Source organism: Brachyistius frenatus, unplaced genomic scaffold, assembly GCF_029030835.1.
Source record: "Brachyistius frenatus isolate BFR_SWC_R1_liver_20210118 unplaced genomic scaffold, ASM2903083v1 Contig_18, whole genome shotgun sequence".
NCBI classification, from domain to species: Eukaryota; Metazoa; Chordata; class Actinopteri; family Embiotocidae; genus Brachyistius; species Brachyistius frenatus.
In genome coordinates, this window is record NW_027210617.1 from 5,567,929 (window position 1) to 5,578,539 (window position 10,611).

General features: G+C 43.7%; 3 protein-coding genes across 3 annotated transcripts in view; 2 read left to right on the plus strand and 1 right to left on the minus strand.

The window, feature by feature from the left end:
* Positions 1-3,945, plus strand: part of cpamd8 (C3 and PZP like alpha-2-macroglobulin domain containing 8) — a 47,190-nt gene extending 43,245 nt beyond the window's left edge. Inside the window, exons 42-43 of the mRNA XM_069695082.1 lie at positions 2,476-2,677; positions 2,889-3,945. Coding sequence (XP_069551183.1) covers positions 2,476-2,677; position 2,889 — 203 coding nt within the window. The 3' untranslated portion in view covers positions 2,890-3,945. The remainder of the gene's footprint in view (positions 1-2,475; positions 2,678-2,888) is intronic.
* A 1,085-nt stretch (positions 3,946-5,030) lies between these two features.
* Positions 5,031-8,240, plus strand: cimap1d (CIMAP1 family member D). Its single transcript, XM_069695083.1, has 5 exons — positions 5,031-5,521; positions 5,608-5,743; positions 6,389-6,499; positions 6,846-6,959; positions 7,229-8,240. Exons 2-5 carry the CDS (start codon positions 5,704-5,706, stop codon positions 7,714-7,716), a joined length of 753 nt encoding a protein of 250 aa, XP_069551184.1. The 5' UTR covers positions 5,031-5,521; positions 5,608-5,703; the 3' UTR covers positions 7,717-8,240.
* A 59-nt stretch (positions 8,241-8,299) lies between these two features.
* cks2 (CDC28 protein kinase regulatory subunit 2) lies at positions 8,300-9,840 on the minus strand. The gene is made up of 3 exons (XM_069695084.1): positions 9,656-9,840; positions 9,124-9,251; positions 8,300-8,378 (listed from the first exon to the last, which is right to left on the minus strand). Exons 1-3 carry the CDS (start codon positions 9,712-9,714, stop codon positions 8,335-8,337), a joined length of 231 nt encoding a protein of 76 aa, XP_069551185.1. The 5' UTR covers positions 9,715-9,840; the 3' UTR covers positions 8,300-8,334.
* Between the last annotated feature and the right edge of the window lie 771 nt (positions 9,841-10,611).

Consider the following 10,611-nt stretch of genomic DNA (forward strand, 5'->3'; position numbering starts at 1 on the left):
TTTTTTCCCGATACCTCCGCATCCATTATCGGTCAATCTGTGCTTCTATGTTAGCTAAAGTTAAAAGTAGACTCAAGATTTTTATTGCAAATGGATAGCATGTCATTTGCATATTGTATTTCAAACCAAATGTGCTTCTGTTTGTAGTTGGTTTTTTTTTTTTTTTTAATGTGGATAACCGGAGTGTGCACAGGCAGGAAAGAACAAAGAGTTGGAGACAAAGAGATGAAAAGGTTGTGATCGGGTGTGGGTCTGTGTGTGTGGTGGTGGTGGTGGGGGGGGTGGAAAGCTGAAAACGGGGGAAAAAATTGAAAGAGGGGCTGAGCAGGAGAGGAGATGAAAGAAGAAAGAAAGGGAAAAAGAAAAAAGACCAGGGTCGAAAGGGAGAAGGGATGAGAAGAGGAAAGTAGATACGTAGGTGGGGGTGTGTGTGGCAGCAGCACATTCCCCTGCCTCCACATCATGTCTACAGTCAGTGTGATAAATAGGTGGATAGGTTTCACGCTACGGGCGCGATTGTTACTCTGTTGTGAACTCAGATCAGCTGCCGCTTCTGGAGAGCGGGCCAGAGAATTCCTGATAGGATGTTTGGTTGTGTGCGCAGGGAGGAAGTAGCTGTGTTACATTTGGCAATGAAAACATTGAAAAGGCTCTGCAGTCAGTCAGGCTGCAGAGGCGTGCAGACTTTACGTGAGCTGTTATGCATGTAACATGTGTGTGTATATATGTATATGTATGTGTGTGTGTGTGTGTGTGTGTGTGTGTGTGTGTGTGTGTGTGTGTGTGTGTGTGTGTGTGTGTGTGTGTGTGTGTGTGTGTGTGTGTGTGTGTGTGTGTGTGTGTGTGTGTGTGTGTGTGTGTGTGTGTGTGATGTGGCACAGCCTGCACTGACTTGTTTCCCAGCCTGCAACCCCCAGTAGCTGCCGCTCACAAAGCTGCTCTCAGTCAAAGGTCTCCTTAATACAAAAGCTAACGCTTCGAACTCACCACAGGAATGCTGTTATGCACTTACACACACACACACACACACACACACACACACACACACACACACACACACACACACACACACACACACACACACACACACACACACACACACACACACACACACACACACACACACACACACACACACACACACACACACACATATATATCTATATATGCACATACACTCATTGCATGCTCACACAGGAAAATATGTGCCCACACACACCTCCAATAAGATAAGCCAAGGGTGATTAGATTGACTAAGTGCTGTAAAAACACTGTCATTGTAAACCATTAGAATGTTCCCCCCCCCCCCCCCCCCCCCCCCCCCCCCCCCCCCCCCCCCCCCCCCCCCCCCCCCCCCCCCCCCCCCCCCCCCCCCCCCCCCCCCCCCCCCCCCCCCCCCCCCCCCCCCCCCCCCCCCCCCCCCCCCCCCCCCCCCCCCCCCCCCCCCCCCCCCCCCCCCCCCCCCCCCCCCCCAACATGCCCGCCAAGTGCACTGAGAGTGTAATAGGTGAAGGTGAGTTGTGCCAAGGAACTGACAGTTTTCCACTGGAACAGCGGAGGAAGCTGAAGCTCTGGAATTAGCTTCCCTGTGCCGACTTGTCTTATTGGTGAACTTGTACCGCAGGACAACATACAGAATACATACAGACATTCAGGCTTCACTCGAGTTTTCCCTCACCGTGTGCACTTCATTCAGTGTCTCACTCAAATGTTTACATATTCTTTTTGTGTTTAAATCTCAGCAGAATGTGCAATGTGTGCCTCAAACTTTAAACAAGCCAACTCTAATTGCAGAGGACTCATAGTAAAGTGAACATTTGATAAGTCTATAGCCTAAAAAAAGAGGGATCCTAAAGTGGCATGCTGTGAGAATACAACATTTTAAGCAGAGTGGGACCCCTACTGTCTGTGACGAGGTATTGCTGCTCAGGAACTGTGCAGGATATTAAAAGTGCTTCTCGGAGTTTCCTTAACAAGCAGAAGGTCTGTTTACATTCAGTGTTGCTCACCAAAAAAACATTGTCTGTATCCCTGAGGTCTAACAAACGAGTTGAATGCATTTTTTTTTTCCCTCATAGAAGTTTTGCACCGCCAATTGTTCAAAGTTTGAAAACGGTGTTGTTTACATTCATGTTTACTTTTCTGGCAGTCTTCTTCCCGCCTGCCTTGGCTGGTGCATTGATGTGTTTCTTGGCACATTACCACCACCTGTAGACCAGAGCAGTGGTAGAAAACCAATGTATATGCATCACAATATTTACTCTATAACCCACCAAGTGGTCAGTGTCTGAGTAGAGCACCTTGACGTTTCCATGACAGCCAGTACTTTCATCTTCAGCAACTAAATCAAGTACTTCTTAATTACATATGTTACAGATATTGTGATCACACCAACTTTGTCATGACCTCGTCATGTCCGTCAGCTTTTATCTGGTTTAATGTGCCTGATTCTCACACTAACCCTGATCCTTCTAGGTGAGGAGGAGCAGGGCTCCATGGCAGAGGTGTCCTACTACTCCTACGAATATGACCCCGATTCTGAGCCTTTCCTTGCCGATGCAGACGGAGGGGACCATTTTGACTTGCCTGAAGGTGGAGTGGGTGTAGAGCAGAAGGTGGTTCTACCAGCAGATACCCAGCTACCCACACTGGACACAAAAAACATCCCCGAGCGATGGTATGAGCTGCTTACGTGATGGTTTTGTTTGTATTCATCAGACTTTTGATTACTGGATCTCTGTCATGTTTTCTAGGCTGTTTGGACAGCATATTTTATGTGGGTGTGAAATTTTCTCTTCTTTAATAATGTTAATAACAGATGCTATTGAGCTCCTTTTAAATTATACTGTCTCAATTAGTTTGAACTCCTGTTTTCTTGTCGTCCACAGAAACGCTCCCAGAGTGAAGCCATGCCTGCCTCCTAATAATTGTACATTATTTGTGAATAATGCTAGTGAATGGAAAGAGAAGAGAGACTTGGGACTTGCTCAGCCTTTAAAGGAAGAGATGGTGGGGTCTGGAGAATGAGTGCGTGAGTGTGTTTTTAGGTGTTAAATTGCTTTGAATGGAGTGGATGCCTTTATATGTTTGTGTGCGGTTGGATGTGTATGACTGTTTTGAAGCTAGTATCCTCCAGACTGTTATTTTTCTTCCTGTAGACTCCTAGTCGCCAATAGGCACCATAGCGTCTTTGTTATTCACTGTACTGCCTTTATAATCATTAGAGGAAATAATCAAGTATTTATGTTTGTAATTACACCTGACGTTAAGCAAAATATTTTGTTATATTTTCTATCTGTGGTATTTATTTGTAGCTAGAGGTCATATCATTTTTTTTTTAAGTCATCAGCCGATCGTACAGTCTGCTTTTTACACTCGTGGTTATTTGAGGATTTTATTTCTTTCATAGCAAAGCTTTAACCCAACTATTGAAATGTTTGATGAAATTCCTGTGCTGGTAACCTGCTGGAAAAAAAAAGAAGACATATGCTAACCATATGCTTTACAGAAACATAAGCTGAAATGTTCATCATTTTTAAGAAATTCTTGTCTTTATTAGACAGCACAGTCGAGATTGACAGGAAACACAAGGAGGGACGAGGGGACATGACATGCAACAAAGGCCTCTGGCCGACTCCAACCGAGGACTTTTACACTTACAGGAAATGTGCCTTTCGACCACTGGTCCACCCGGACGCCCCAGCTCAAATGTTTCTGAGACACCAACACCGTCCTCCATCACCGTTCACCTACCTTGAGATTTGATTGTACAGTTCATAAGCTATTTTGTTTTTGTTAAATTTTGATTCGTGAAGCAATCAAGTTAAAAAAAAAAAAAAGACAAATGAAGTTCTGAATTTTTGTAAATGTACCAAATTCGATTAAATGTAACCCCGATTCCTATCAAATATTGTGATTTTTCAAACAAACGAGAATAAAATTCCTATACAATCAAGTTTTCTTTTTTCTTTTGTTGCATCAAGTTTTGATGCTTTGGTAAATAAGCAGACAAAACCCCCGTCTTTCTGTGTTTTTTTTTGCTTGTGCCGTTACACAGTTTCATTGCAGTGAAGATGAGCCCTTACTGACTTTTTAAAGCAGTGTTATCTCTCTAGGTGCTGTACAGTAACGTGTCTCTTTTTCCTCTAGCGGAGGAGCTGCAGTGCAGTTGTGTTGCTCCATTTCCTTTGAAACGCTAGTTAAGTCTGGAGATAATTTCCTGTCAGCAGTGAACTGTATTATAACCCTGCTGCCTCAGAGGGCCCTCTGCTTTGATAACCGACTCTCTGACCCCCGGCGTGCTTCTGTGTTACAGACAGAAAGCATGTTAGTCAGCGTGTGCATGAATAAGTTTGTACTTAACTGTACTCTTAAATTTGGATGTGCACCATATGTTTGTGTTACTGCCGACAACAGATTCGGGTTACCAAAGCAGCAGCCGAGGGGAGAGAGTTAGAGCCTGTTAATGTTTAATGTTTGTTTACTGCACATGTCACTTGTCGACCCTCTCGGTTACTGTGGCCTCAGGCAACCGGCGGCTCGGGCCTCTAAACGAGCCCATCAAATCCAGACAACAAATCATCGCCGGGATTAGGGGAGATAAAAGAGGGCCAAACTGTAATCTGTTTGACCTGAGGTGAAAGATGGTAAACCACCGGGCTGCGTTGGGGCTTTAAGTACGAGTGTGCGGTCTCAGGGCAGCGTTGTGCATGCACTCTTATTTCCAAGGAAAATAAATGTGAAATCGCGTACTGTTTGGAGATCAGGTCAAATTTGAGGTACAAGTTATTGAAGATCACTAAATGTTCTCTTCCCTCTAAGCTCTGAGCGCTCCCAGTTGATTTAGCCATCCAGTTCTGAATGAAAAAAAAAAAAAAAACGTTGTTCCTGTTGTGAGAATAAGTCAGCAGTGCAGGGGACCTGGCTGCAGAAAACTACCGGCAGCAGTCTCCGTGGCAACTGCATGCATGGCTGAAGAGTGATATTGCGTCTCCACACTGCGACGAGCAGAAAGAGTGAAAAGAGAAAGGAGGGAGAGGGGGATCTTGGTTTCATGGTTTGCAGGGGGGAGCTAGCGTTACATGAGAGTGAATCGGAGTGATGACATTGTTTCTGAGTAGCAGCTGAGTGCACCTGTACGTCCAGCTCTGTGGAGGAAGGGCTATTCACCTGTCTGAGCCACCACGGAGGGAGCGTCGGGACAAAGAGGCCAACAGGGAGATGGATAAAACTCTATCCAGGGTGGAGTCTGCTCTGCTGCTGACACTGATGTGTCTCGGGTTTCCTGATTGTTTCAGAGGAAATTAGGGATTGATTCTGGATCAGACAGGACTCTGGGCTTCACTGCCAGCCGGGGTTGTGATGATGCTGGATCCAGAGGACACCCTGTGATATCAGAATAAAGACCACCAGAATGAAACATGGACTGAGGAGTGACGTGCTCCTCACACACTCATCTGATGACTGAACTTCTAAGTATGCAGCCTGCCTCACTGCTACCTGAAAGGGGGAATCACTTGTGGTAATGTGCAAGACAAATCCTTATTTTGAAAGTGTTTTCTCCAATTCTTTTTTTTTTTTTTTTTTTAACAGTCTTTATCTTTTTAGCCAACATCTTGCCTTGCTGAGTGACATGCTGTATGAATACTTCTGAAGTACCACTGAGGCTTTCCTGAAGCATCCATCACTTCTACAACAAGTCAGATGGAGAAAAACTACGCAGTAATTGCAGGAAAAGAAAGAGGTATGTGCATCAATTGAAATCTTACAAACGTCCATTATCTAAATCCACGTGTACAAAACATAACACCCACCATAAAGACATGAATACCACGAGCTTATTTTGATGTTCCAGTCGGTATTTCATAACACGGAGCCGGGCAGAGTAGACGTTGCTCTCGGTGTGCGGACCTGCCCGGACTCGCTCCCTTCTGTGAAAAAAAAAATGCTCCCACTTGTGCACATGCTTCTGAACACTTGCATGCTGATGTAATGCTTCCCCCCCCCCCAGGATTGTGTTTTTGTGATGTGTGCCACTGCCTGTAGTTCTGTCGTGCATATAAGAAGGCAACAATGAGACGCTGTCTAATGCACGTTAATTTTGATATGGTGGATTTGCATTTACTAAAGTGATCGCATAATACGTGCACATATGACCTTAAACAAAGCTGCAGAAAAACCCAAGCTGCTTTCATGAATTACAGCAACTGTGTTTTGAAAAAAAAAAAAAAAAAAAAAAAAGCTGTCGCCACCTAAAGTTTTCCCTCCTGCACGTTTGTGCCATTTGTGCAGTGTAAATGTAAATTTTTTTTGGCACATAATATTCCTTCAGGGCTGGGAACGAGTGTGTAGGCTTTAGGTCTTTGTGACATTTGATCCTGTCTCTCAGGGCCGGGACCTGGGCGCTACGGCCTTCCTCCCACCATTGGATTTATTGGCCACGACTACACAAAGCTGACCAGCCCTGCCTACTCCTTCCACGGCAGGATGAGTGATACCAGTGAGTCTCTTTCTCTCACTATCGCAGACTATATGACTTTCTGTCTTGGTTCAGAATTTAAGTTCTGTATATGAATTTGATCTTTTGTGAAAAGCATTTCAAAGCTTCAAATAAGTTATGCTGATGAATTTCTTGAAGAGTGATTTCATCTTTTAAAAGCTATTTCTGTCCGTCAGGGTTCCTCTGTAGTGTAATGTCAGATTTAAACCGCTAGGGGGAGACAACACTTCACAAATATTCCCCACCTGTTTGTTTATCAAACGGATTCTGGTCAGTCAGGACAACTGCATGATGGAACCAAACTCACAGAGATGATAGTTAATCAAACTGTTTACTTTTGTTGCAGTGTATTCTGTTGACTGCAGTCCAGGGCCGAGATATCATGTTGATGCAAATATGACTCGCTTTGGGAAGGATGGCACACCTGCATACTCGATGTTGAGTAAAATGAAAACACAAAGTGAGTTTTAACTTCATTGAGTAAATATTTATTTTGAGCCAATATTTTCATGTTGCTACAATGAGTTTTAAATCCCAGCCCAATCTGTACCGCTGCTCTGGTTTAACAAAAAAAAAGAAAAAAAAAAAAAAGAACCCTTTTACACAAAACCTTTGCTTTGATACTTCTTGAGATCCAGGGTCAGCTGTTGTAACTGAACCCAATTAACTCCACTCCACCATATGGTGTTGATGTGATGGTTTACCGTTCAACTGTTTTCTGTTCACCAGAAGAGCTCTTCCACACGCCTGGACCTGGTGCGTACAGCCCTGAGAAAGCCCCACCATGCAACCTGCAGCGCAAACCCCCGTCCTACACAATGGGCTCCCGCACACGCTACCGCAGCATCGACGCGGTTCCTGCTCCTAACAAGTACTGTCTGCCTTCACTCATGGGCCCTCAAGTCCCAAACAAGCCTGCCAGTGCAAGCTACACAATGTCAGGTAGTTTCAGCACAGGGGGACCGTCTGTGGATTTGGCCAAGACGCCCGGGCCTTGCAGCTACAATAGTACAGACCCAAGTGTTTATCTGCCCCGGCAGCCAGCATTTTCCATGCTGGGGCGTCACAGCTTACCCAGAGACGGCACCAAGAAACCAGGTCCAGGGACTTATAATCCAGAGAAAGTCACAGTACACAAGACCAGGGCACCAGCCTACTCCCTGGGCACAAGACACTCCGAATTTGTCACCCCGCTAGTTGTCAGTGTTTCTGACTGAACATCAGTCCCTCCAAGAAAACGACAAACATAATTCTGTAAAGTAGAAAGAAAAAAAAAAGAAAAAAAAAAATCGAGAAAAAAAAAAAAATCCATGATAATACATATAAAGACGCACATTTTATTTTGTTCTTTGAGTAACAAAGAACTTGCTGAATCAACTATAACTCAGTGGCAAAATTCATTACATCTGGAAATAATATATGCACATAAGAAACATAAATTTAAAAAACAGAAACTGTTTAAACAGAGAGCTTTGAAGAAAATCAGGGCTTTAGCAAAATAAAAGCCAATGCTTTTTTGACTATTCAGTAAATAAATCCATCCTGGCTAAATGACCTCAAAAGATTTTTTTTTTTTTTTTTAAATGTGTACAATTGACAGGCAAACTTTCACCTTCATATAAGGTTTTCATTCACAGTGGAATCAAACTAGTTGTCTCTCATTACCTCTAAAAAATTGAGGAAGTTTGAAAGAACAAAAAAAAACAACACAACTAAAGGTTTTCTACACAATACATCAGAACATATGTAGAGATATATGACAGAGAGATGTACGGTCCAAAGACAATACAAAACAAGAAAAATACGACAGCTGGTATTTTACAGATGGTTCCCCTTCAGTTCTTTGGGAGAGGTCTTCTGAAAAGCAGTATGTGTGGCTCTGTGGAGGAAAAAGAAAGCCGTATCTGTCAGCGTCATCCACAGCATGCGTTACACTGCACTGTATATCAGCTGTGTGGTCCATCGGCACAAAACTGTCATCGCAGTCTAACGACACCTGCTAGAAGCTATTAAAAGGACAGGTTGGGACAGTTTTCATGTCTACCTTACACAATACCCGCAAGCTGTAATAATTCCTCTGCTCCATAATAACAGACACGGCCAACAAAATACAGTCCTGCGTAAAATGACATGGGTGTCACTCACGTTAAAATGTTTCCAGTACAAAATTTAGAGGGATGCACATTATTGGATTTTTTTTTTGCAGATATTTTCGAATTCTTCCAGCCGGTTGGAGATATATGCACATATTATCCTTGTTTTTCCACAAATTCGTTGTAATGACCGAGATGACAAGTACTTATCATGGCCAGTCAACTCTTTGCTACTTGAACAACCCTCCACCCCCAAAACGTTGCACCATCTTTGAAGCCAGATGGACATGGCATTGAGTATTTAAATCAGAACTGAAGATTTTTGTTGTTGTTGTTGTCACCTCGATAAATGTTCATTTACGGCCATTATTTCATTTTGTAGCCTTTATCAGACAGTGCTGATAATGTGACGACGCTATTGGGCATCACTAAAAAAAAAACTGGACAAGCAAAGAAAAGGACATCTTCCCAACCATAGAAAGAAAGACTACAGAAATCAGTGGCTCTTTTTTTTTCTCGATGTCCACCGACCTGGTTTGTGGATCATGTAGTGAATCCAGCCCTGGCTCTGCTGCACCCCGAGTCCTCTCCACTCGTCTTCCGTCATCAGGTGGGAGGTGGGCACCAGTTTAGACAGCTGCTTCGGAAGCACAACATGCCTGCGGGAAGGTAAATCACAAATATAATGTCAACAACGATCCGCTGATTAAAAAAACAAACAGAACATGTATATCGCAAAAAAAAAAAAAAAAAAAGAAGAAGAGACGGTCGAGTAGTCAGGCTTAAAATGACATTAATATAGCGAGCATTGACCCTCTGGGGGGGGGGGGTCGGTTTACAAACACAGGTTCATGTAACGCCAAGTACACACCGACCGCGGCCCTTTACTAGATTAACAGCAGCGTTATTAGTGTCGGTTTTTGCCAGCAAACATTAAGTTTATGTTGAACTACGACGCTAGAAAAACGTCCAAATTCACACTCCCCATAGTTTGACGTTGGCCAACACTTCAACCGAAAAATAACGGACGTTTGAAAACGTTAACAATTGTCAACAAGCGTACCTGTACTCGAACTCGTCATCGTTGTACTTGTCGGAATAGATAATCTGTTTTTTGGACATTGTCAGTCGATGATAGCTGTCTCAGCTGAAATCCAGAAAGCTCGTTTCGGGTAATGCGAAGTAAGTTAGCTGAGATAATCTACGAGCACAACAACAAGCTGCTGTCATCTGCCGCTGTTTTCCGAGGACAATTCAAACGCCAACGGTTACCCGCACTCCCCGGATTGGTTAAGGCAGCAAGCACGCGGACTGAACAGGCTCGTCTATACTCGGTAAGATGTCACACTCGGCTGCGAAAACAGGACTCCTCCGGGAAGGAGGCACGGTTTTGCAAACAGCGGGCGTACATTTCCCGGTAAATTTAGTACGTTTGGTGATATATGCTTGGAATAAGTAGTAAGGGTTGTAACTGAATATAGTAAATGTATTTAAAAAACAAAATTATGTTTCCCGGCTGTTTCAGGTTCAGACGTTTTTGTGAATGCGGAAATAAGGAGGAGTGAGAGTTCTTCAGTTTCCGTTATCTCTGTCACTCAGCGGATCTGATTCGTCTCAATCCTTTAATCCTTCCGGCGTACTTAAAGAAAAACGCCACCAAGCGTTCACAAACGCGTTTCAAGTCGCCACCGGCGTTAATTGTACGCACTTAAATTCGCTAATAGTCGTTAATTAAACGCCGTTCAATTCGCCACCAGTAAGTTAAAACACGTGTGACGCCGTGTGGCCATCTGAACCACCAGGCGGTTTGCTCGCAAAGTTTTTCCTGCCAATGAATTTGACCTGTAAACACCTCATCTTAAATATCAAGAGCAGACAAACACAAATCAAGTACTGATCCTGTTTTGATGTTTGTATTCGTAGCCTAAAGCAGAGACTCCATCACTGAGGCAAATATATTTAGAAGAAAAAAACCCCACTCTGCTTCAACATCGTAGTAATTACCCATCAACACTGATT